Source organism: Mercenaria mercenaria, chromosome 15 (genome assembly GCF_021730395.1).
Source record: "Mercenaria mercenaria strain notata chromosome 15, MADL_Memer_1, whole genome shotgun sequence".
NCBI classification, from domain to species: domain Eukaryota; kingdom Metazoa; phylum Mollusca; class Bivalvia; order Venerida; family Veneridae; genus Mercenaria; species Mercenaria mercenaria.
In genome coordinates, this window is record NC_069375.1 from 72,949,748 (window position 1) to 72,975,337 (window position 25,590).

A 25,590-nucleotide genomic window follows, 5' to 3' on the forward strand; every position below is an offset into this window, starting at 1 on the left:
AAGTGACATGTTACACACATTTTTTCCAATTAGGTAATGTGAGACTTTTTTTTATTTCGTTTAAACGAAATCATTTCGTTTAAATGAAATAATCATTTCGTTTAAACGAAATAACTTATTTCGTTTAAACGAAATGATTATTTCGTTTAAACGAAATGATTTCGTTTAAACGAAATAACTTATTTCGTTTAAACGAAATCATTTCGTTTAAACGAAATAAAAAAAGTCTCACATTACCTAATTGGAAAAAAGTGTGTAACATGTCACTTTAGGGGCACCGTAATTTAACAATGTATTATCATCATGTGATTACGTTTGAAGAGACAAAAAGGTCAAAATTGATTTGCACTTTAACTTACTACTTAATATATGCATTTTCTGTATTTTTATTTTTTGCCATAATATACAATTTGATGCATTTTAACAATAACATCAAGCCTTTTTTTCTGACTGTAAAGACTTTAAACGAAACACTTCAGTATCTGTTATATTGTTATAGTGGCTGATTTGTGCCATCGTGTTATTTCGTTCTGCCGCAGCGACAAAACAAAAAGACGTCACTGAAGCTACTCGCCCGAAGTTTTAGAGAAATTTTCCAGCGTATTCATTTCAGCGACGTTTGGGACCGACTGGATATATATGGCACTGTAAAATGATAATGTGGGTTAAAATAAATGTTAGATACTGGTAACTCTGCAAGCAAGATGTACATTTGCTACATTTATTTCAAAGCGTTGCTACGGCTTACTACTTTCTACAGACTGTTTTTGGTTTGTAGAAATGTTTTACAAAAATCTTGTCAATAAGTTTATTCCACTAGTCATTTCCATAGTACCCACTTTTTATGGATTTTTGGTAGAATTGACTTTTCGACCAAAATGTATGGGTTAGTCCCGTTAGTGCGCTTTGCCAAACGTCGTTATTGAGCCCCGCCGTACGTCACCCTACCAAACGTTGCCCCGACAAACGTCTTGCCAAACGTTGTCCAAATATCAGCCTTCCGAAAGTCACCCCGTGAAATGTCGCCAGTTTGTCGGAGCAACGTTCGGCGAGGCAACGATCGACGGGACGACATTTGGCCTGGCGACATAACGACGTTCCCGTGGTACGATGTTTGGCAAGACGACGTTCAGCGGGCCATGTTCACGGGCATATAACGACGTGTGTCGTTGTGTTGCTGCGACTGAAGGAAATAACGAAATGGTAAAATCAGCCACCATACAATATGAAAAACATACATCGCCTTAGGCTATTTGTAAACTTATGCTTTCAAGTACCACACTAAAGTAACTCTTCTTTTCCCTGTATTAGCTATGACAATGATTCTATTAAAAAACCGAAACTATTATATCATTGCTTTTTCCTTTTAAACACGAGGAAATTTGTACAAGGAAAACTTTCATAAGATCGGAACGCTGTGTACTTCTATAACATTTAACTGCATGTTTATTTACATTTTATTTCCGGGTTTGTAACTTTCAAAGTCCAATCTGATAATAATCATTTTAATGTTAAAAATAAAGCGGCGTGGCCTTCCGTTTTAACTGAATGTTTGCATCGTACACTTGGACTGTGTGAATTTCTCCCAATTTAGGTTAGAAATGCCAGTACATTGTTTTAAGTTAAACTCTTTTTCAACACTGGGAAATTATACTAAAGCTGGTACCTATAAGTATGTTGACCCAGTGCTGTTCGGTACCACGGAGTCCATTAAATGTGGTCCATAGAAAACTGGAAACCCATTTGAGCCATGCCATGGGAAAACCAACATAGTGGCTTTGCGACCAGCATGGATCCAGACCAGCCTGCGCATCCGCGCAGTCTGGTCAGGATCCATGCTGTTCGCTATTAGTTTCTCTAATTCCATTAGGCTTTGAAAGCGAACAGCATGGATCCTGACCAGACTGCGCGGATGCGCAGGCTGGTCTGGATCCATGCTGGTCGCAAAGCCACTATGTTGGTTTTCTCATGGCGCGGCTCATTTCTTGTTTCATAATTACTTAATATAAGTCGAACGATTTCTCTTAACACTTATCTTTGAAGTGATCGCAAGTGTTCGAGAAAAAAGTACATGTTGGCAAAACTTGCAACGCCAAATAAGGAAAACATCGAGGAAAAGAATACGTTAAGTGGAATTGACATTAAGCTGGGAATGACTGGTTGTCAAACACTTCATGCAAAGTTAATTTTAATCCTAACTGTTCAAGGAAATTCTGTTAGGAATCTATACTATCGTGACAGAATACAATCAGATGTGAAAGTACATACTTAATGGGCGGAAGGGATGCTGGCTGTATATAAAGGTAAAACTCGACATATTGGTTAACAGAAAGAAGTGCAAGCTGAGCTGCTGGTAAAAGGTAAGTTATTTCTTGTGTATGTGTAATTAAATTCTTATTTTTCTCTCAAAAGATTGCATCTATTGCATTGATATGCAAGGTACTTTTAATAAAAATTTTGAGCGTTTTGGAGTTAGGAAGGAGTTTGTACATAACATGGTAATTCAATTTTAAATTTCATTTTACTCTAAAACTAACTTTCTAAAACTGGTGTCTTTGAATGAAATTTGTTTGAAAAAATCTGAAGGCAAATTATAAAAGAGAATTTCAACTTAGATTTGACATCATTTATTTCAGATCGCTTGTAGTATTGAGTAGAAGAGGAACTGTTTTATTCTTACCACTGAGCGACAATGTACCGCCCTCTTGTGTTATCAGCCTTGTGCTTCATTGGTTTGACAGCAGGTGTTATTAAAGGTACGACTATATATAGATGTATTTTGCTGATGGGTATCAGCTTTCTATAAGCTTCCACACCAGTTATTAGTGTGTCAATGTGGCAGTATCCTCGATGTGTAGCTTATTTACCATATCTATAGATCACGAAAATGTTTCTTTATGAAACATACATATCATATCGTTAAATATAAGCAAAAAGTTTACGTTCTTATTCCCTTATATTTCTAGGACGTTATGTTTTGCTTCCGATTCAAAATTATCAACAAGAACGTATCTAAAATCATTTCTTTTCAGTTCCATTACGTATTGTATTTATGAGCTTTCGGCATTCTACGGCTGTTAAGAAAAGGCAATTTTATGTTATGAAATGTACACGTTTAAAATATACATAAATAATATAAAAAGAACACATATTTAATTTCGTGAAGCGCTTATACAAGCATCACGTGATCACCAACTGGCAAATATAGATAAGTAGGCAAATATGTATAGTAGAGATGGTACCTAAAAAATTCAAATTCATCTTTATAGGTTGTTTTGTAAGTGAAATTATAGCTAAGTGCACCAATTTTCTAAATATATTTATGGTTTTCCTCTTCTCCATGTCAAAAATAGAAATATCTGATATCTAAAAAATGACTTTCTAAAAATATCTGAAGCAAAATGGACAACTCTTGTACTGACCGTTTTTCAAAGATTTTAGGACTTCCCCAATTATAGTCTATATCAAAAGCTCCCACAGCTAAATAAATTCAATAGAGTATAAGGTAAGTTTACTCTACTTTCAACATTTTGAAAGAGCCTATACTGAACTTCCTTTTGTCTTTTAATAAAGTCAAATTCCAAGACTAGCCAAGAGTCTAAAACGTTTGAAAAAATTCTGAGTGAAAGAGAATGACATGCTCTTTATTATAAGCTTATCAAAACCATACCAAAAATGTACCTTAAAGAAGTTATTAAAGATTTTATATTGTAAACTAACCCACACCATTTTACCATCAATATTTTCCACTCATGAATGCACTCAATTCAGGTGATAATTGTTGATATATTTGTAAATGAGAGGCCCCAACAAGAACCCCTTTTCAAGTTGTGTAAACAGTATAAGTTTTAAATTAATGTTGATATCTGAAATTATCCGATTACTTTGTTTTCAACAATAAATAAAACACCTTTTAGTTTGTTTAGGGTAGTTGACCTGTAACGAAAATCATCAAATAGAGTAATCTCCATATGCTTTTTCAGCATTTATTCGTTTTTCAAGGAAAGCAAATGATCCTGCTAGTTCCCTCCAGAGAATGTTTAAATTGAGAATTGCTTAAGATACATTAAATAGAGTCATTACCTGTCAGCTACCTTAACATGTAGTAATTACAACAACTACCTTAAAACATGGTAATCATATTTGACAAAATGAATTTTTGTGTTACCAATTTAACTTTTTTTCTTATTTCTCATTGTTGGATATATACATTTTACATTTTGATATATAAATGTTGTGTAAACCAATATTTCACCATTGAGAACAATAAATAAACAAGTTTGGCTAAAAGATCAAAACTTAATAACGTTTCTTAATATCATTAACTTTCTTCAAAGGAATGTATGCATTATTCTATATAATCTTCATGCATTACTAAACTTTCTATCAGGGCCTCACTACAACTTACAAAATAACTGTCAGTGTAAGTCATGAGAAAAGCGTGCATATTGTATATTGAATACAAAGGGATTTAAACAAATGTAGGTCATATTTTGTCTGCCTGATAAGTTGTTTGAAAAAGGACCTATCTGATTTTTCTTTCACTTTTGATCAATGTTTAATGTTGGCTTCAGTTTATTGATCAACTCAGAGTTGTCCCCCTATGATTTATTTGGATAGGTACCATCTCTATGTATAGGTAATCTATAGCTCCCCTTTCAAAGATTTTCAAGCACTCGTCTACTAAAACAACAAGGAGAAACCACATTCAATGTAGAGATGGTACCTATCCAAATAAATCATAGGGGGACAACTCTGAGTTGATCAATAAACTGAAGCCAACATTAAACATTGATCAAAAGTGAAAGAAAAATCAGATAGGTCCTTTTTCAAACAACTTATCAGGCAGACAAAATATGACCTACATTTGTTTAAATCCCTTTGTATTCAATATACAATATGCACGCTTTTCTCATGACTTACACTGACAGTTATTTTGTAAGTTGTAGTGAGGCCCTGATAGAAAGTTTAGTAATGCATGAAGATTATATAGAATAATGCATACATTCCTTTGAAGAAAATTAACGATATTAAGAAACGTTATTAAGTTTTGATCGTTTAGCCAAACTTGTTTATTTATTGTTCTCAATGGTGAAATATTGGTTTACACAACATTTATATATCAAAATGTAAAATGTATATATCCAACAATGAGAAATAAGAAAAAAAGTTAAATTGGTAACACAAAAATTCATTTTGTCAAATATGATTACCATGTTTTAAGGTAGTTGTTGTAATTACTACATGTTAAGGTAGCTGACAGGTAATGACTCTATTTAATGTATCTTAAGCAATTCTCAATTTAAACATTCTCTGGAGGGAACTAGCAGGATCATTTGCTTTCCTTGAAAAACGAATAAATGCTGAAAAAGCATATGGAGATTACTCTATTTGATGATTTTCGTTACAGGTCAACTACCCTAAACAAACTAAAAGGTGTTTTATTTATTGTTGAAAACAAAGTAATCGGATAATTTCAGATATCAACATTAATTTAAAACTTATACTGTTTACACAACTTGAAAAGGGGTTCTTGTTGGGGCCTCTCATTTACAAATATATCAACAATTATCACCTGAATTGAGTGCATTCATGAGTGGAAAATATTGATGGTAAAATGGTGTGGGGTTAGTTTACAATATAAAATCTTTAATAACTTCTTTAAGGTACATTTTTGGTATGGTTTTGATAAGCTTATAATAAAGAGCATGTCATTCTCTTTCACTCAGAATTTTTTCAAACGTTTTAGACTCTTGGCTAGTCTTGGAATTTGACTTTATTAAAAGACAAAAGGAAGTTCAGTATAGGCTCTTTCAAAATGTTGAAAGTAGAGTAAACTTACCTTATACTCTATTGAATTTATTTAGCTGTGGGAGCTTTTGATATAGACTATAATTGGGGAAGTCCTAAAATCTTTGAAAAACGGTCAGTACAAGAGTTGTCCATTTTGCTTCAGATATTTTGAGAAAGTCATTTTTTAGATATCAGATATTTCTATTTTTGACATGGAGAAGAGGAAAACCATAAATATATTTAGAAAATTGGTGCACTTAGCTATAATTTCACTTACAAAACAACCTATAAAGATGAATTTGAATTTTTTAGGTACCATCTCTACACATTCAAAGAATGCAGCCGTCCGTACAATACACCACACGTAAAATGGGTATGTGCAAACGAATACACCTGAGCAGCTTAGCGCGTGTACACAGATTAAAGCAAAAATATAGCCAGCAATTACACATGTATCTTACATTTTTACTGCACCGTGGTTAACTCTACCTAGATTTGATTTTCTTTTCATTTTAGGTGACGTTGATTGCAGTTCGAAAATAAGACCAACTGAGACACGCCCTTGTCCCGCTGGACTAAGGGATGATGGAATCAGTTGTTGGAAGGACTCGTACGGGCGTGGTGTAGGCCGGGTACCAGACAAATCTCCTTGTGACGACGGACAACGTGATGATGGTACCAGCTGTTGGATCGACTCTTACGGCAGAGGTGTTGGTCGCACAGCTGACAAAGCCCCTTGTCCGTCGGGACTCCGAGATGATGGAACAAGCTGTTGGAATGACGCCCATATTTATGGTAAGGGATGTTGCTGTACTCTTTGGGGATGTTGCGACAAATGTCCAGTCGGATACCATGATGACGGTTGTACGTGTAGAAAGACCAATGTCGGTATAGTCAGGACGCTGTTTCAGAGACTAAGTTGCAATAGCACCGAAGACAAGTATGGTTCTCGTTGTTACCCGAAATGTGCCCCTGGATACAGCCCTGTAGGGTGCTGTATTTGTGAACCCGATGGTGGTCCCGGAATAGTTCAGACCCTAGCAAAACGACAAAGCTGTCATGAAAATGAGACTATGCACGGTGGTCTTTGTTATCCTAAATGCAAGGGTGGTTACCGGTCTATGGGATGCTGCGTCTGTGAACCAGAAGAAGGACCGGGTATCAAACTTACTCACCCTGCACGCCAACATTGCACTGGAAATGCTATGAAGTTCAATGGTGTATGTGTAGACATCGAGGAATGCTCTGCATCAGATCTGGCGCGTGAGTTGCAGAAGAAAACGAAAATGACGTCATCACAAATAGAACAATTCAAAAAGAAGGTAGCTGCGGAAAAAGTGGGAAAATAATTGTACCAATATTTATTGGAAATGAAACCACATACATTCTTAAAGAAATTATAGCTTCAAAACATTAAATAGCAATGTATAATATACATGTGCACAATGTTAAAATTAATTGCATTTGTATGTATTTGTTGGTTTAATAAAACAAATATGCTGCTTGACATGACTTTCAACTTTGGTCACCAAACTCAAGTTGTAGCCCAGCAACTGGTCTTTTTAAAGTGTATATAAATGGATTCACTAAATAAAACGTATATAGACTATCAATTGTTTAATTTCCTATTGTTCTACATTTCACTGTACTTATAAACTGGTTACCTAGTTACCCACATAACAAATCGTTTTCGCCTGAACAAAATCTTCCAGTTATCATCTTATTCTCCAATCAGGCGACTGAATACGTTCTTTGTCGTTGTTGATAATACATTTGACCTATGTTTTTATATCACAATTGAAGATCATTTTACATTTACCTATATTCAGATTATTTCGTGTAAGCAATTTTTTTTTTCAACTTTGTTTATAAATGTACAATAAATAAGTATATTAAGTTTCACATAAGAAATAGAATCTATATTAGATCAATGATTACTTTTAAGACACATTTATGAAAAACTTGTAAAAAACGCAAACATAAGTCATGCATTAAATTAAATATATATATATATTTTTTTTAAAAAGCCCTAATTTGAGCTCCCTTTATTGCATATGCACGGAGTAGCTTTGCACACCGCTCAAACATAGGAGTTGCAATAAACTAAGAGTTTAGATGCAGATACCCTGACTGATACAGTGTTAGGTCCCTTATACCTACGCGGGTGTTTACCAATTATAAAATACAACAAAGATCCCAAAGTACATTATGAATTAGTGTTTCAGTGACGAAAATATTTTGAAACATACGTAACTAGTGTATACTACCACTGCTGAAAGGGGCCTCTGTGGCCGAGTTGTTACAGTCACTTTCCCCGCACCGATGAAGGTTTGAGCCGCACTTTGGACGTAGAAGGAAGCCATTCAGTTGGCTTATGGAAGGTTATTGATTTTACCCAGGTGCCTGCCCGTGATGTAATTATGCACCAGTAAAAGACACTTCCTCCACCATGAAAAACTTGAACGTCGCCATATGACCTACGACTGTGTCGGTTTGACGTGGACAGTAAACCGAACTGGTGTTCCTGGATTCTGTACTAGTACTAACTTGATGCTTCCGAGAAATCTACCCTTACCTATTATCTTTTGAGAATGTTTGTAAACAAACATATGGCTTACTTGGCTTGTACTCGTATAATAGAACATTGGAATCTCAGTTCGTTTTAATACTCAAATTATCTAGCATATTTTCTTCCGAATTTTGTCTGTGGTGGATTTAAAAAGCTGCATGTTTTCTTCAAAATTTTCAAAATTCGTCGTGGAGGACCCCCGAACCCTCTCCCCCACACCCTTAAACATATGTCTATATATGCCATAATTCTTCTTGGTTCTAGATTTTTGCCCGAAGATAAACTCGATTCACTTTTTTTATCTATGAAATAAAGGTTAAAACTTAATGTCAAATGTTAAAATGAGCCGTGCCATGGGAAAATCAACATAGTGGGTTTGCGACCAGCATGGATCCAGACCAGCCTGCGCATCCGCGCAGTCTGGTCAGGATCCATGCTGTTCGCTTTTAAAGCCTATTGGAATTGGAGAAACTGTTAGCGAACAGCATGGAGCCTGACCAGACTGCGCGGATGCGCAGGCTGGTCTGGATCCATGCTGGTCGCAAACCCACTATGTTGGTTTTCTCATGGCGCGGCTTATATGCATATGTGCCAAGGCCTCTGTACAAAAATGCTTGCGGCACTTCCATACAGCATTACGGTGACAGTTCGGTTAATCGGGTTATATTATATAAATTATTGGTTTTCATTATAAATAATTTGTTCTATCGACTACTTATTTTAAGCAAGAATGAAAAGTAAATCTACTGATCCGTCACAGAAATAGAGTCATCACGTCACCACCTTTTTATCAATTGAAAATTTTCGATTTTATATAAGAAATAATATTTTATAAAAGAAAACCCATAGCCAATCAACGATTTCTACGGTATTCTACTGTTTGACACATGTTATTAAATATTTTACTCCAACCAAAACACATTTCCAAATACATATACCCTTGTAACGTCAAGGTGGCACATCTCTAAAATTGCAGAGTCTAAATATAGATGTAGGGATATCGCACGTTTTTTCGTGTTATAACATCTGCAGAATCCCGATGGATTGGTTGGTGCCCGAGCCCGGTAAATCGAGGGTACTTACGTTTCCCGAGGGATTCAGAAGATGTTATAACACGAAATGAACATGCGTTAACGCTATTCTAGCAAAAAAACGCGAAAAAAATCTAATAAAGGAATAAATTATTCCTCAATGTCATTGAATTTCCATGAAACGAACGGGAACGTCTGCGCTTTGTGTTTCACGTTGACGTCATTTCCTTTTGAATTATCAGTTTTCTGAACATATATGTTAGGTTCTTATGGTAGCTATGTAATATAATGATTGCACACCCACAAAATAGCACGCAAGTCTGAAAACCAAACAGTCATTTTACTCCATATTATTTTTTTGGAAATTATGATATAGAAAATCATTTTTCGTTTTGTCATGTATAGATCTCTATATTTTTCGGTACAAAAAGGTTAATATCAGTGGCATTTGATTATGTGAACCCTTGAAAAATAATGTCAATAGAGGCGATAACCCAGTTCATAATATCTGCTAACATTTGATCAGACCTGATATATGTATATATAAAATAACCTTCTTTCTTACATAAAAATATTCAAATCTGCCACTGTATCTACTTTTAGAATGACCCAATAAACAGCCAGGTTCGAACAAACATATTTATATATGTGTGTTATTTATATAAATGCAATGGAATGTATGAGGACTGTATGTTATGCATAATATTTTGTTATGTTCAAGTAATGTAAATGCATTTCACACATGTCGACCGAATTACAGAAATACTTTTTTTATCTTGTGTGACGATTAACATGCGATAATAATTAAGAGCAAATAGCCACTGTTAGGCAGAGTATCTGATTCATATTGAAATTAAGATTGACCACACAGGTCTATGACATAGTTATAAGAAATACCATTTCAGAAAGACACTTGAATAAAATCAAATCATAGTTTGTGCATTACGATTGGTGGAAGTAAACCAAAAATGACACTGAAGGGAAAAGAAAGCTTCCACTATTAAAGTCCATGTAAGTGACACCTTAAAGAATACCATTTGTCTGAAATCTACATTAATCAAAAAGAAAATACAAATATGTAAGTTACATGTTATAGTGATCTGCCATTATAAAATTAAAAAAAAATATTGTGAACCAGATTGGGGGAACAGATTATTTTTTCATGAACATATTTCTAAGTAAGTAAGACAGTTTAATATTCAGTTTATACTGAAACAACATCAGCATGTGAGCCAACTCAGAAGGGTCATTCGAAATTTCAATGACGTTTTGACCAAAGAGAGTACTCCTGAATTTTGTGGGGAAGTTGTATGATTACATTGGTTCAGTTAATTGACTCTTGATTCATAACCCGAGTAGTGTTTAGCCTTTAGCCTGCTAAATTTCCAAAATGGACTGATCCATCAATCATTTTGGGCAATACCATTTATTATTTGAAAGGGTGTTCACTGAAAATTTACTAACTGAAAAGCAAACAGTGCAGACCATTATGTGCAGGCTGGTCTTGGTCTGCACTGGTCGAAAGGCAGAATCACTTGCCCGGCCAGCAGACTAAAGGTTAAATAGTATTACAGCTGTTTCAAGTAATAAACAAATACATGTAAATAAACAACCACCGTCTGTTAGAATGAGTGTTCCTAAGGTGCATGTAACTGAAAAAATCTATGTTTTAAAAAAAAATATGTTGAAAAGAGATTGACTGAATAAATTTGAAAATGAAGTTTTGAAAACGCATCAACTCAGGGAGGACCCTAATTGCCAATCTGTCATCTTGTAATATGACTGTATTACACCAGTTTTATCAGAAAATTTAGCCTCATTGGCCAGGTACATCATTTTCTGTCATATTGCCATGTGCAAATGCAATACTAACAGTAATTCATTATAATTATATGAAACAGAATTCCACTGTCTGAAATCTCTGTATCATGAATGTTTGTTACTAATAATATCGTCCACGTAGTAATACCTGTAACTGGGAAATGTCTTATGGAGCCGCATAAGTGACAAATTCATTATCTAATATTTCTTGTCTTTATTTGAAGCATTTTTTCCGATTTAAGAAAATGAAAAAATGAAAAAAATAATGTGATCTCGTAAAGAAAAAGAAAGATATCCGTATAAACGAAATCCAGTATGGAAAAGACAAAATAATATTTCTTTATATATCTTATAATATTTTTGTTGTGTATTCATTAAAAATAACCAAACATTAACTAATAACATCTCTACAAGCAGGAATTTTAATACCACACGTGGCCCTAAATCCGGCTTAACTGAAACTCTTTTTATGCAGAAAAGACCCTGAATGAAGTCCATTTATCCAATAAGTCAGAACACCAACTGACTCCAAGTACGGGTGACATTTTTCAGCCACCACACCGCACGTACATTGTTAGACTGTATTGTTACTGAAAGTGCTCCGTACAGCCAGTAAATGCAAACTGCGAATATCTTTATCAATATTTTACTGCACGTATTGCATACAAACTAATTTTATCTCAGTAGTCTGATAGGAGGCTTACAAGTGAGGTAAAAATTGTGTTGATCAATCTGAAACTTTGTATCAGGATCAAAATCATGGATTTAAAACGGAAATTTCGTCTGTATGAACTGAAAAGAAGCGTCATAGAAAAGGTACATTTGTATGTTTATATGTGTAAACATGTTAAAAGGACTTGTCATTAGTTGTTGGCTAAAACTGATCTTTCATTAAAGTTGACGTTTGTTCATATTACGAACATTAAAACATGGTTTTATGTTTCTACACTATTTTTAAAAAAATGCTTAATAAAATCATGTTTGAGTATGTGTTGCCTTTGCAATAAAAATGTCCTATCATTTTGACCAATACATCACAGAGGAATTTATAAACAAGCTTCTATATAAAGATTTATAATCAAGGCATTCATATATTTGATTTTAAGTACGTGTAACCAAACAAGAACAAGAACACCAGTTGTAACACCCGTTAACTCAAGTCTTCCGCATGTTTAGTGTTCAACCCGTTTACAGTTGGACACTACGCTTCCCTCTTTGATTGCGTCTGACGGAAGAGGGGGAGGACTCTATGAGGAGGAGTTTTTAAATCCTACCAGGACTGAACTGTTTTGATATTTGTCTTCTGGCCTGTTTCGTCGGGCCCTTAAGGGTGTTTCTCTTGTTGCTCTGTCTTCTGAAAAGGCATTGAGTACATACGTTTTTGGTTCTTAAGGTTTGCTTTTTATATATTTATACACGAGCATTTTTGTGTTTTACATGCCATGCCTTTTTGTTTCCATTACGTGTGTTAGAGATTCACCTGGAGGGGATTACTTTTATTTACACTGTCCCATGTCTTTGGAACATGGTGGGGGTAAGAGTGAGGTTGGGTGCGCACCATAAACCGGTTTAAGCTCCCCAGTGGTGTTTTTGCCACTGACCGTTCCAAGGCGGTGCCCCACTATGTTCCTTTGTTTGTTCGTTTTGTCCTTGTGTGTTGACTTTGTGTGCGCGCGTGTGTGTATGCTTATTGTTCGTCTTGTCCTTATGTGTTGGCTTTGAGTGTGTGTGTGTGTGTGTGTGTATGTGTGTGTGTGTGTGTGTGTGTGTGTTGTTCGTTTTGTCCTGATGTGTAAGCTTTGAGTGTGTGTGTGTGTGTGTGTGTGTGGTGCACGCGTTTGCGTGCTGGGGGTTCGTTTTGAGGAGGCTGCGCTTTTGGTGCGTGTCATTCCCTGTTTGATATTTTTCTTTGTTTTTTTACTCCATTTTAAGTACAAAGTGCAACCGGTTTACCCAATATATATATAAACGTTTGCAGTATACAAAAATGAATCCCAATACTACTAAAACAGTATCATAATGTTTAACATTGAAAATCTTTTCTTCTCGATCAATAATATTTTTCTTTCTACTATATAATTACTAGTTAAATCATATACTTATACAACATAACAAATTCCTAGAAATACAGGTTATCCACGTTTTTTCTGAGTTTTTTATTTAGGATTTATTTTCTTTCGTTTGCCATATGTCCTAATTTTACTATAATTCCCCTACTTTTTTCTATCTTGGGTTGTTTGATTAAGATCAGTTGTGATACATACACGTTTCTAATGAAGACTAAAACAATTTTAACAAATATTTCGTTTCGATTAACGCCTGAAAATCACTCAATTATCTGTTTAACTTATATTAAAATCTAGCATAGTACGGGATAGGAAAGTACCATTCTGTGTTAATGCAGACAGTTCTTTTAGCATTCTTATACTCACTTATCTTATTCTTTGTTTTAGGCCTTCGAGAAAACAGTCAACGAAGTGGTTGTACCTATGGAAGTACCTATGGGCAAGCTTATTCTGGTAACTGAAGATCTGTATCAAAAGGCGCTTGAGATTCCAAAGACATGCTTCATAGAGGATGAGCCACTAGTAAAGTCTATAGGTCTCCACTGGTCAGACGATTTTGAATCTTTTTGGTTAAACACATTCAAGGCAAATATGTCATTTATATTAATTAATAAAGACAACGGAGAAGTTATTGGGTTAAAAGCCACAGAGTTTATCAAAAAGGAAGAAAAAGATAATCTGAAAGATTTCACAGATGCCAAGTTGAGAGAAATAGTCGAGCTTCTGGGTTTGGGTGATAGAGATTATTTCGACAAGTACAAAACAGAAGAGGCGTTCCATTTTCTGGGTATAGGCGTGGCTAAGGAATACAGAAGATGTGGAATAGGAACATTCCTTGTTCGAGTGGCGCTGAAATTTCTTGAAAATTTAGGGATCAGTACCTATTACATAAAATGTGAAGCGTCATCTAACTACTCGCAGAGAATTTTAGAAAAATGTGGCTTTGATACAATCAAAGAAGTCCCGTACAAAGATTATAAGAAGTACGGAAAGGTAGTTTTTGATAACACTGGTGAACATAAATCCATGAAAATATACGGTAAATGTTTAGTTGATGATACTCTGTAACAAAGTAAACAAGAGGGCCATGATGCTCCTGTATTGATCACCTGAGTTTAATTACTTGTTTGAACAAATTTCTATGCGCAAACTTGATAAACAAACAAAAAAACTAGGTGAGTAAGTCATGGTAAAAATTCTTCAAGATACGTACTGAAATCTGTTAAAAAGTATATAAATCTCTTTGCTGTAGCTTCAAGAAAAGAAAGTAGGTCAGTAGGTCAAGGCGTAGAACATTAAAGATGAGTATTGAAATCCTTTTCGAAAGTTACTGACGTCGTCCAAATTTCTATGCTGTTATGATCGGTGTGCAAAACTGTACATGTCATCCAAATTTTAAGGCTGTATCTTAGAAAAAAACTAGAAAGTAGGTAGATATATGTGAGAAAATGCTCGGCTGTTGTATGATATAATGAAAACAACAAAAGAAAGAAAGATTTCTGGACTATTAATCACTATAGATTATGAGAAAGTAATTCGAAAGTATTTGATACTTTATCTTTTAATTTCATCGAAAAGACTTGATTTTTTAGCTTTTGAACCACAATCAAGGAATGGCTTAGATTGTTTTTACATTATACTATACTACAATACAACTGAATGGATTCCTTTCAGATTTCTTCAAAGTAGAACGAGGCTGCCGACAAGGAGATCTCATTAGTCCTTATATTTCTTATATTTTTATATTATATTTTGATATTGTGTGCCGAAATAGTTGCTATCAAAATAAGAAAATCCGTGAAAATTAAAGGTATTACTATTGAAGAAGCTGAGTATAAAATATCTCAATTTGCTCATGATACCTCATTACTGTTGTATGGCTCGGAATGCTACCTTAGATATGCTACATGACTTTTCATTCTATTCTGTTCTAAAAGTTAACTTTGAGAAGACAATGATATTTGGATAGGTACAATGAAATACATTACCCGATTAATAAAAAGAAAGTACAAACTATCTTGGGGTACTACAATGTTGAAAGTACTTGGTATCATTTTTTATGTAGATCTTGATAAAATGATAATGCTTAACTTTAATGATAAGTTATAAAATGTTAAAAGGATAATATCCTACTGGAACAGAAGATTACTTACTTCTATTGGAAAAATTACTGTAGTGAAATCAGTGTTAGTTCTACTCTTTAAAACTTTGTTAACAATTTTGCCAGCACCACCTTAAATGTTAATGGATGATTTAAACAAATTGTTATATGATTTGTATGGAATGGCCCGTATAAAATAAGATGCTCTGTTGTTGATAAAGATTATGAAGAAAGATGGCTGAAAGTGGTGGATATTTGTCAATTTGAAGATAGTATGAAAATGTCGTGGATTAGAAAAGCTTTTAGGGGTACTGGAAAGTGTTGTGTGTTGTTAAATTTAATATTTGACTTACATAGAATAGTTAAACTTGGAAATTTGTATTGCAAAAATATAATGAAAAGGCAAAAAAAAAAATTCTGGTGTGATGTGTTAAGAAGTTTTATCTCTTATATGGATAAGATGCCTGTTGAAACTGTAGATGAACTTCTTGCAATATTTTAAAACAGCTGTTTTAAAATTGGTAACACAGGTGTATTTGATAAAAGTATGTTTGATGAAGGTTTTCGATTTGTTAGCAATATAATATCAGTTGCAGGTGAATTTGTGATATTTCTTACTTAATGTTGAATTTTGTATTTTATGAAGGTTTAAATAGTGCTATAAGGTCCTATGTAAGAACATGTAATATTATAACAAGTGGTAACTGTAGTTGCTATGGACCTGTTGTCTCGTGTTATGTTTCAAAAGTTGTATTTTCAAATATGGCAAATAAGCATGTGTATAATGTACTGATTGCAAACAATGATATACCTACTAGTCAAGTTAAATGGAACCTATGTTTTAATGATATTGAATGGAAGTATGTCTATAAAGTTGTTCTTCTCGTAACAGGACATTCAGTGGTTACAATTACGAATACTCCGCAGAATTATTGGTACTGTCTTTATTATTTCATATGAATATTGTTACTGATTATCCTTGTACATTTTGTAAAAAAGAGGAAGAGGAAGAAACCATTATACGTCTTTAGATAGGTAATCTGAATTGTGCCTGCAAATATACAGAAGCTCCAGTATAAAGAAAATAGAGAGAGAAAACTGGGCAGTTGTACATCTTTTTATTGTCAATCCACATATCTACGGAAACGTATATTGACCCCCCTTATATATGCATCATATAACTTGAATATTAATGAAATATCTTGTTTCTAAGATATGAAACTAAATATATGCTATAACATATCTAATCATCATCATTTAGTATTATATATGTTGCCATTAGATCAGTAAATTGTTTTTCAAGTTATTTAGAATAGTAAAGGCAGCTTAATTATTTCTTTATTCTTTTTTCTTTATTTCCTTATTGTACTTCTTTTGCATGTTTCATTTAATATTCTAATATTAATAGTACTTATGTAAGAGTTATTTTCCCTTTTTAAAAGTATGATTGAACTACGTTTTCTAGTAATGGCCAAAAGGTCTGTACATGTACATGTTCAAAAAAGGACAAAATGTTTTAATATCTGTTGTATATAAATATAATGTACAACATTTGTGATAAATAAACGGGTCTTAAACGTTATTCAAAAATAAAAATAATAAAAGAGTCAATTTTTATTCTTAAACATATTTTCTAGCTAGCATTTATGTTGTTCACAGTTTAGTAATTGTTGTGCGCATGTCTAACGAAAGATGCCGAAGCGAAAGCACGAAAACTCGACAAATATGGAATTATTTGTGTTTTCGGGTTGGTGGGCACGACAAATAAAAGGCGCCGATACGACATATTCATACCCGCCGAAACGAAAACTCGACAAATAAATATTTTGTGCCGGCGCCTTCTTAACGTTGTGTTCTCGTGTACAACTTTTCGTGTTTTCGTGTTGTCGTTTTTCGTGATGTCGTGTTTTCGCCCCGCCAACTCGAAAGGATTTCCGATATTGCCATCTTTATTTCCGAAAATCTGTTCATATTTGAACCAATCATACGACGCGTTTCAGCTAGCATTTGGCTAAATCATCAAAATAGTTTCGGATGTCACAAGGTGATAAAAATGTTCAGTCAGTCCAGGGCTCAAACCCGGGACCTCTCGCTATCAGGATGAGTACTCTACCGACTGTGCTGGCCGGCTGCCCGACACATACCATGACATATGATACCTCTCAAAATACGGAGACGCAGTCATGATGTGGTCGTCATAACAATTATGATCATCAGCATTAAAATCCAAGCCTAAATAAAGATGTTTAAACTTTTACTTTCACTTTCAAAATGTTGAAAGCAAGGCTCTGACTGGCTTGTGGAAGGGTCGTCAGAACGAGTCTATCAATAGCACGTCTTCAGATCCAAAGCGTAGCGTTAATTTGACAGTACTTTAGTCAGATTGGCTCATCACTCACGGAACATTTTGTGTGAATATATTTGAAATTAACAAGTTTTACGGTGTGTTCATAGACACGGCCTTCAATATAGCGTTTAGCAATTATTATATGGCATTAAGCATTTTGTATATGGTATTAATTTAAAGGATTAAGTAATTAGCATAAAAATCGCAATCAACATGGCGCACCGGCCATCATTAGATATGTGACTGATTAACATACATAAAGTAACACAATAAGAAAACTAAGCAAAGTGGGGCACCGCCTTCGAATGGTCAGTGGCAGTTACATTATACTAGTTAATTGAACGCTTCAAAACTCAGTCTTAACCCTGACCATGTTCCAAAGCTACAAGACAGTTTTACTGTAAGCAGAGGTTGTCCCTAGGTGATTCCCTGAAACATAACAAATAATATCGAAATATATTAAAACAGTTATAACAAAATATCAAAAAGATATTAAAACAGATGTATAACATAATAAAACAGTTACACAACATAATGATAAAACCTGATGCGAAGACATGTTTTATCTTTTCACATGTGAACATGTAACCTGTTACTAAACTCACAGGTTGTCGTATATATGCAGAGGGTCAACAATTCGAACGTGCTTTTGTAAACTTGACATATATTCAAGTTTAATCGGGCTTGATTTATTATCTAGTTTTCTTGTTTGAGGTATTTGTTTTGCTTGATTTAGTGTTAAGTTCTTAAAAGTACACATATTTGAAACCATGGAAAACATATCTTATCAGGACATTCAACAGGTATTAACACATTTTAAAACTTAATCAATAAAAATTATTCGTAATGACGCTTTAAGACCTTTGTCCACACTGATTCCTCATTACAAAGGCTTAGTATAATAAACATTATATCTACAAGTGTGTAGAAAGTGTTTATTCGCTTAAACGTAAAACTGAATTTCTATCTATTACGATTGACTGATTTAGTAATGAGAAAGAATGGAAATATTTTATATATCGATAAAAATATCCAGGACTCGTAATGACGATCGACAAACTCCGTTGGCTACGTCATCATCGCCATTCTTCGGTCATATCCGAATATTTGTTGTCATAACAACCGGAGAATGCCCAAATTACATACGAAGAATACAAATGTATATAGTGTTCATTTCTTCATTTCTGATTCTCACGAAACAAATGTATAGAGCGTTCATTTCCGATTCTCACGAAACAAATGTATAGAGCGTTCATTTCCGATTCTCACGAAACAAATGTATAGAGCGTTCATTTCCGATTCTCAGGAAGTCACTGAATAAAAGCACAATGTAGCGTCTGTGATACAGCTCTTCAATGGGTAGACTCCTATTTAAGGCCTCGTACTTGTAAGATTAATATCAACAATGTATATTCATTTGACCGCCATCTTGAATGCAGTGTGCCCCAGGGCAGTTGCCCTGGCCTTTGGCTGTATCTCACCTATGCTGGAACTCTTTTTGATGCCATTCCAAAATCCATATCAGTCTACGGTTTTGCTGATGATCATATAGCAAATAAAAGCTTTCGTCCTACCTCTGTTTCCGTAGAAACACAAGCGATCGGAGACCTTGAAAGATGCGCAGTTATAATTAATGACTGGATGCATAGAAACAAACTTGAACACTTTCAAAACTGAATTTATTATGTTTGGCAGCAGACCTCAATTGAACACATGATATACAAGTTCCGTTACCATTGCTGGAGATGATGCCAAACGCGAAAGCACAATTAGATATCTCGGTGCATTTCTTGACGAAACCTTGAACTTTAAAAATCATATAAATCGCAAATGTCGTACAGCCATGTTGAATTACCTACAAATTAAGAACATCCGAAAATACTTAACAAAAGCAGCCACTGAAATTTTAGTTTTGTTCAACTGTGAGGTGCGTAAGATGCAACGTATTCAAAACATGTGCGCAAAACTTGTCCTTAATAGGAGGAAATTTGACAGTTCTAAACAATAATTGTAAAACTTACACTGGTTGCCGGTGAAAGCAAGAATTGAGTTCAAGATATTCTCTTTCATGTATTCATGTATAGTTGTCACACTGGCAGAGCACCTCTGTACTTGACAGAATTGCTTACAGAGTATATTCCTAGTAGACAAGGTTTGAGATCGTCTAAAAATTCTGAATTTCGTTATGTTGTTCCACACAACAAGTGCAAAACATTTAATGATAGATGCATGTTTCTGTACTATTGGTCCAAAACTTTGGAATGAACTGCCGTTAGAACTACGCAAAAGTAAATCACTTCACACATTCGAAAAAAAATCTTAAGACACTGTATTTCAGAGATTTCTCGGCATTGTTTTAAATTTTTGATAATTGTTTATCATGCGAAAACAGCAGGTAATAGTTTTTAAATTTTAGTAAAAGGTTTTACATTTCAACATTTATATCTCCAAGGTTTGTTTAATAAACGCACTTGTTGGTAAGGCTCTATGGGTAGGGTAGTGTGTAGTATTTCATTCTTGAATAGTAAATGATGGCACCATTAACCGAGGGGTTTGAACCTCTATATGCAGTCCGTCTGTGCGTACCAGGTGTTTTAAACACTGTATTGGCAATAGGGAAAACATGACCTCAAGGGGAGGGGTGCGATCAAGACTGTTTATTACAATAAGGCTGTTGTTATTACTATTATTGTCATTATTAATATTGTTATAATAACTATTATTATCATTATTATGTACAACGCCATTGAAATAGCATTGTATACAAATAGGCGTTTAATCTAATTATTCAGTTTCAGTATAGAGTGTTCATTTCTGATTCTCACGAAACAAATGTATATGGTGTTCATTTCTGATTCTCACGAAACAAATGTATAGAGTGTTCATTTCTGATTCTCATAAACAATATAGTGTTCATTTCTATCTTCAGGCATTTAGGAAAACGCAAGAAGAATTTCGTTTTCCTGACGGTAGACTCGAACTAATTACAGATGAGTGTTCGCAAAAAATGCTCAATGCACTTAAACAATGCATCTTGACCGACGAACCACTTGCAAAATCTTTAGAATTAACATGGAGTCCCGATGTTGAAGACTACTATGTTTCGACGTTAAAACAGCGAATGTCACTTATGGTCGTGAATGAGAAAAATGGAGATATCATGGGTTTACGTTTAATAAGAACTGGAATAAAATCCGACCACTTTGATAACCTAACAGATGAAAAGGTTAAAAAGATATTAGGCTTTATACAATTTTCCTCAAAAGACTTTGAATATTTCGCTAAACCTGGTACTTCTGAAGCGTTTGGTTTCAATGGTCTTGGTGTACTTCCTAAATACCGAAGACAAGGCCTTGGAACGCTCCTGACAGAAACAGGTGTGAAGTTTCTCGGCAACCTTCTAAAACCTTGCTATATAAAAGGATCGGCTACGTCAAACTTTTCTAAAAGGATATTTGAGAAATGCGGCTTTGAAACCCTAGCAGAGTTTCCATATGAAGATTACAAAGTTGATGAAAAAGTCGTTTTAGATAAGATGGGTGAGAATAAGTCGATGAAAGTATATGGAAAGTGTATTCAATAATGTCGATGAACTCTAAGAGTTCGATTAGCTGAAGGAAACTGGTTCACTGGTTGTGTAATTACATATCTTTATCAGTTGTATATTTATCATGCCTTTTATTCTTTCATTGAACTAAAACATTACTCAGGATTTACTTGGTTTGCAGTTGCTGTTTCAAATATTTCATGAATGATCAATGAACTTTCCGTGCTGTGCAAATGTCAATGTATACAAGACACTTCATGATAATATATGCTATGTTGTACAAATGTCAGAGTATACTAGAAAACCGATGCCAATATATGTTATGTTGTACAAATGTCAGTGTTTACAAGATACGTAATGTCAATGTCTACTATGTTGTACAAAGTCAATGTATACAAAATACCTAATGCCAATGTCCGCGATGCTCCACAAATGTAAGTGTTTACAAGATACCTTATGACAATATCTGCTATGCTGCACACATGTCAGTGGATACAAGATACCTTATGCCAATATCTGCTATGCTGCACACATGTCAGTGAATACAAGATACCTTATGCCAATATCTGCTATGCTGCACACATGTCGGTGAATACAAGATACCTTATGCCAATATCTGCTATGCTGCACACATGTCGGTGAATACAAGATACCTTATGCCAATATCTGCTATGCTGCACACATGTCGGTGAATACAAGATACCTTATGCCAATATCTGCTATGCTGCACACATGTCAGTGAATACAAGATACGTAATGCCAATATCTGCTATGCTGCACACATGTCAGTGATTACAAGATACCTAATGCCAATATCTGCTATGTTGTACAAAGTCAATGTATACAAAATGCGTAGTGCCAATATCTGCTTTGCTCCCCAAATGTAAGTGTATACTAGATACGTAATGCCAATATCTGTTATGCTGTACAAATGTCAGTATGTACAAGATACATAATGTCAGTTTTGCTATGCTGTACAAATATCAATATATACGACAGAACCATTGTTCCATACAGTGGAGAAAATTGCATACCGACTGCATTTGTGACGTCATTTCCGTATGTTTTGTCTAATTATTTGTTTATTTATTTTACTCGGGCTTAAGAACTATTTCATATCATATGAAAGTATAGATGCTTATGCAATTTTATGCTCCCGAAGGCTAAGCATATAATTGCTGTTTCATCCGTCTGTCAGTCCGCCCCGCAATTTTGTCTGGTGTATTTCTCGACAACCATTGGTTGGAATTTCGTGAAACTTCATGGAAAGCTTTTTACTAACTAGTGTTGTGTTCTGGTAGGGTTATTTTCCACTGAGTTATTTACCTTCGAATATTAATCTGATTAAAACCATATCCAGTTTACGCTACGCTTTGGATCTAAAGACGTGCTTTTGATAGACTCGTTCAGACGACCCTTCCGCTAGCCAATTAGAGCCTTGCTTTCAACATTTTGAAAAAGAAAGTAGACGTTTAAAAAATCTATATTTAGCCTTGGTTTTTCAAACTCATAATAATAATTCTTATAACTTATAACCACATCATGCCTGCGCCCTCGTGTTAGTTTTGAGAGTATCATATGTTATAGTATGTGTCAGGCAGCCGGTAAGCTCAGTCGGTAGAGCACTCGCCCTGTAAGAGCTAGAGAGGTCCTGCAGGTTCAAGCTCTTGACTGACAGCACAGTTTTCTCACCTTGTGACATTCGACACTATTTTGATGGTTCATGCAGATGCTTGTTGAAATGAGTCGTTTTTAATTGATTCAAATAAAAATAGATTTTTAGAAACGAAAATAGCAATATCGGATCTCCAAATATACCAATAGATTAATGTGAACAGGTCATCCTTAGATCTTCGTTTAGAATATCAAGTACTTAAGACAGATTGTTTGAATATCAAACATTGGTACACTATGATATAATTCTTCTCCGGAGTATTTCTCAGCAACCACTGGTTGGAATTCAGTAAAAAAAAGTTTACAGGAAGCTTTACTATCATGAGGAGATGTGCCTATTTGTTTTGTGCTCCGGTCAGGAAATTTCCCACTGAGTTATTGGCCAGTAGTATACTACTGTACAATTCTTCAAAGTATTACTTAGCAACCACTGGTTGGAATTCCTCAAAACTTAATGGGAAAATTCTGTCAGAAGAGGAGATGTGAATATAATTATCATGTTCCGGTGAACTTATTTTCCAATGAGTAATCCAGCATTAATGTATTGTTTTACCACTTTTTTGTCCGGAGAACCACAGGTTGGAATTGATCGAAACTTCACTCGAATCTACCCTTACCTCTTGTCTTTCATAGGAAATCTGAATCCAGGTGACATTCGGATATTACCTCATGTTTCGGTCTGATAATTTTCAGTGAGTTATTTCCCTTTAATTATTCAACATAGTAAACTATAGCGCCAACTTAGACTGGAGTATTTAGCAGCAATCACTGGCTTGAATTCCGCGAAATATCATAGGATATTTCACTCTCAAGAGGAGGTGTTCATATTTTCTTCGTGTTCCAATGGACTAGTTTGGTGGAATGATTCGATTAAAATTTGCCACTCGATTATTCAACATATCATGCCCCCAGTCTGTGAATCTATTTTTATTCAATAATCATATTTCGGGTAGCATCCGTCAGTTTTAACGATAACTTCTATCGACAAATAGAACGGAAGACAATTTGTTGTCTTCTCACGTGATCATGCACATTTTAGAATGCAAAGGTTACTAAATTTCAAAATGGGTTAAGCAATGGAACAATATATGCAAAAGCATATATGTGAGCGTGCTTTTGAAAGTAAGTATCCTGTACGTGACATACATTTAAATTCATTCGAGTCTGATACACTGCTTAGTTGTCTTGTTTTTACAATATGAATACTGGCTGTCAGAGTTTAAACAAATAATGTCATGTAGGGTCATGAATGAGAAAAATGGCGACATTATTGGCTTGCAAGAGATGAAGGTTCGTGCAGCATCTGACTTCAGTGCAATCGATAACGTCAAAGATAAAAATGCTAAAAAGATAATAAAATTTATTGTAAATTCCTAAAAGCACTTCGGTGTTTTCGCACAACATAGTACTTCAGAAACGTTTTTCTTGGTTGGTGTACTTCCAAAATACAGGAGACATTGTCGCTAAATCTTTCTAATTGAAACAGGTCCGAAATTTCTTCCCAACCTTCACAAGCCACGACCAACAATTCGCTAGAGATTTCCGAGAAATGAGGTCAAGTTTAAAAGTGCAGTAGAGTTTCAATATGGTATGAAGTTTACAAAGTTGATGTTTAGGATTTGTTTTGTTTGTTTTCTTCTTCCTTTTTTTTTTTTTTTTTTTTTTTTGATGACACGGGCGATAATAAGTCGATGAAAGTGTCTGAGAAGTGTATAAATAATGTGGACAAAAAGTGATTGGTCGTTTTGCTAAAGTAAACATCAATATGTTGCGAAAATACCAATATTTGCATGTTACAGTAGATGCTTAAATAGATCGTGTTTCGATCATTGTATACATATTTAATACAACTACACTTGGTAAGGTATAAAGAAGTTATTATCTTTGAATTAACATGGTACTTGAAACCCATGTACCATTTACTGTTTTAGTTTAAAAAATGCTACATTGAATACGGTATGAATATGCATTATGTGAAGAAACCAGGTACGTATGCACATGTATGTAATGGCCCAAAAGCTCGATGGCTCTAACAACTGATATAACCGTAACAAAATTGTGCCGGTGCCATAGATTTCAAGTAAGCGATGTTCTTTTATATAAATACTAATCATTATATAGTTTCATTTAACAGAAAGAAATATTTACCATGGTTTAATTACGATTTCAAATATGTATTAAATAAGCAAATGTCATTATCTCCTATGTTACACAAATATCAGTATATACAACATAGGCGGTGCTAGTACCTCAACTTTTTGTATGAATGTCAGTATATATATATAGGACGAGCAAATTGCAAATAGCCATTTTGTTATATAGATGTCAGTATTTAGAATATAAGCAAATTGCCAATAGTCTTTTGTTATATAGATGTCAGTATTTAGAATATAAGCAAATTGCGAATACTAATTTGTTGTATAAATGTCAGTATATTCAATATCAGTATTAAATAGCCAATACTGATTTTTTTGGTTTAACAAATTTCCAAAATGAGATGGCGTTTAATCATTTGAGCCGTGCCATGAGAAAACCAACATAGTGGCTTTGCGCATCCGCGCATTCTGGTCAGGATCCATGCTGTTCGTTTTCAAAGTCTATTGCAATTAGAGAAACGGTTAGCGAACAGCATGGATCCTGA

At 34.5% G+C, this 25,590-nt stretch overlaps 3 protein-coding genes across 3 annotated transcripts; all 3 read left to right on the plus strand.

Moving 5' to 3' along the window:
- The first annotated feature begins 2,133 nt into the window (after window positions 1-2,133).
- LOC123556316 (cubilin homolog) lies at window positions 2,134-7,402 on the plus strand. Its single transcript, XM_045346943.2, has 3 exons — window positions 2,134-2,360; window positions 2,637-2,756; window positions 6,310-7,402. The coding sequence occupies exons 2-3, from the start codon at window positions 2,693-2,695 to the stop codon at window positions 7,140-7,142; spliced, it is 897 nt and encodes a 298-aa protein (XP_045202878.2). The 5' UTR covers window positions 2,134-2,360; window positions 2,637-2,692; the 3' UTR covers window positions 7,143-7,402.
- A 4,417-nt stretch (window positions 7,403-11,819) lies between these two features.
- LOC123558797 (uncharacterized) lies at window positions 11,820-16,976 on the plus strand. The gene is made up of 2 exons (XM_045350658.2): window positions 11,820-12,030; window positions 13,668-16,976. The coding sequence occupies exons 1-2, from the start codon at window positions 11,974-11,976 to the stop codon at window positions 14,346-14,348; spliced, it is 738 nt and encodes a 245-aa protein (XP_045206593.2). The 5' UTR covers window positions 11,820-11,973; the 3' UTR covers window positions 14,349-16,976.
- A 1,391-nt stretch (window positions 16,977-18,367) lies between these two features.
- On the plus strand, window positions 18,368-25,297 carry LOC123563092 (uncharacterized). The gene is made up of 2 exons (XM_045355674.2): window positions 18,368-18,531; window positions 20,658-25,297. The coding sequence occupies exons 1-2, from the start codon at window positions 18,499-18,501 to the stop codon at window positions 21,309-21,311; spliced, it is 687 nt and encodes a 228-aa protein (XP_045211609.2). The 5' UTR covers window positions 18,368-18,498; the 3' UTR covers window positions 21,312-25,297.
- Window positions 25,298-25,590: the final 293 nt, after the last annotated feature.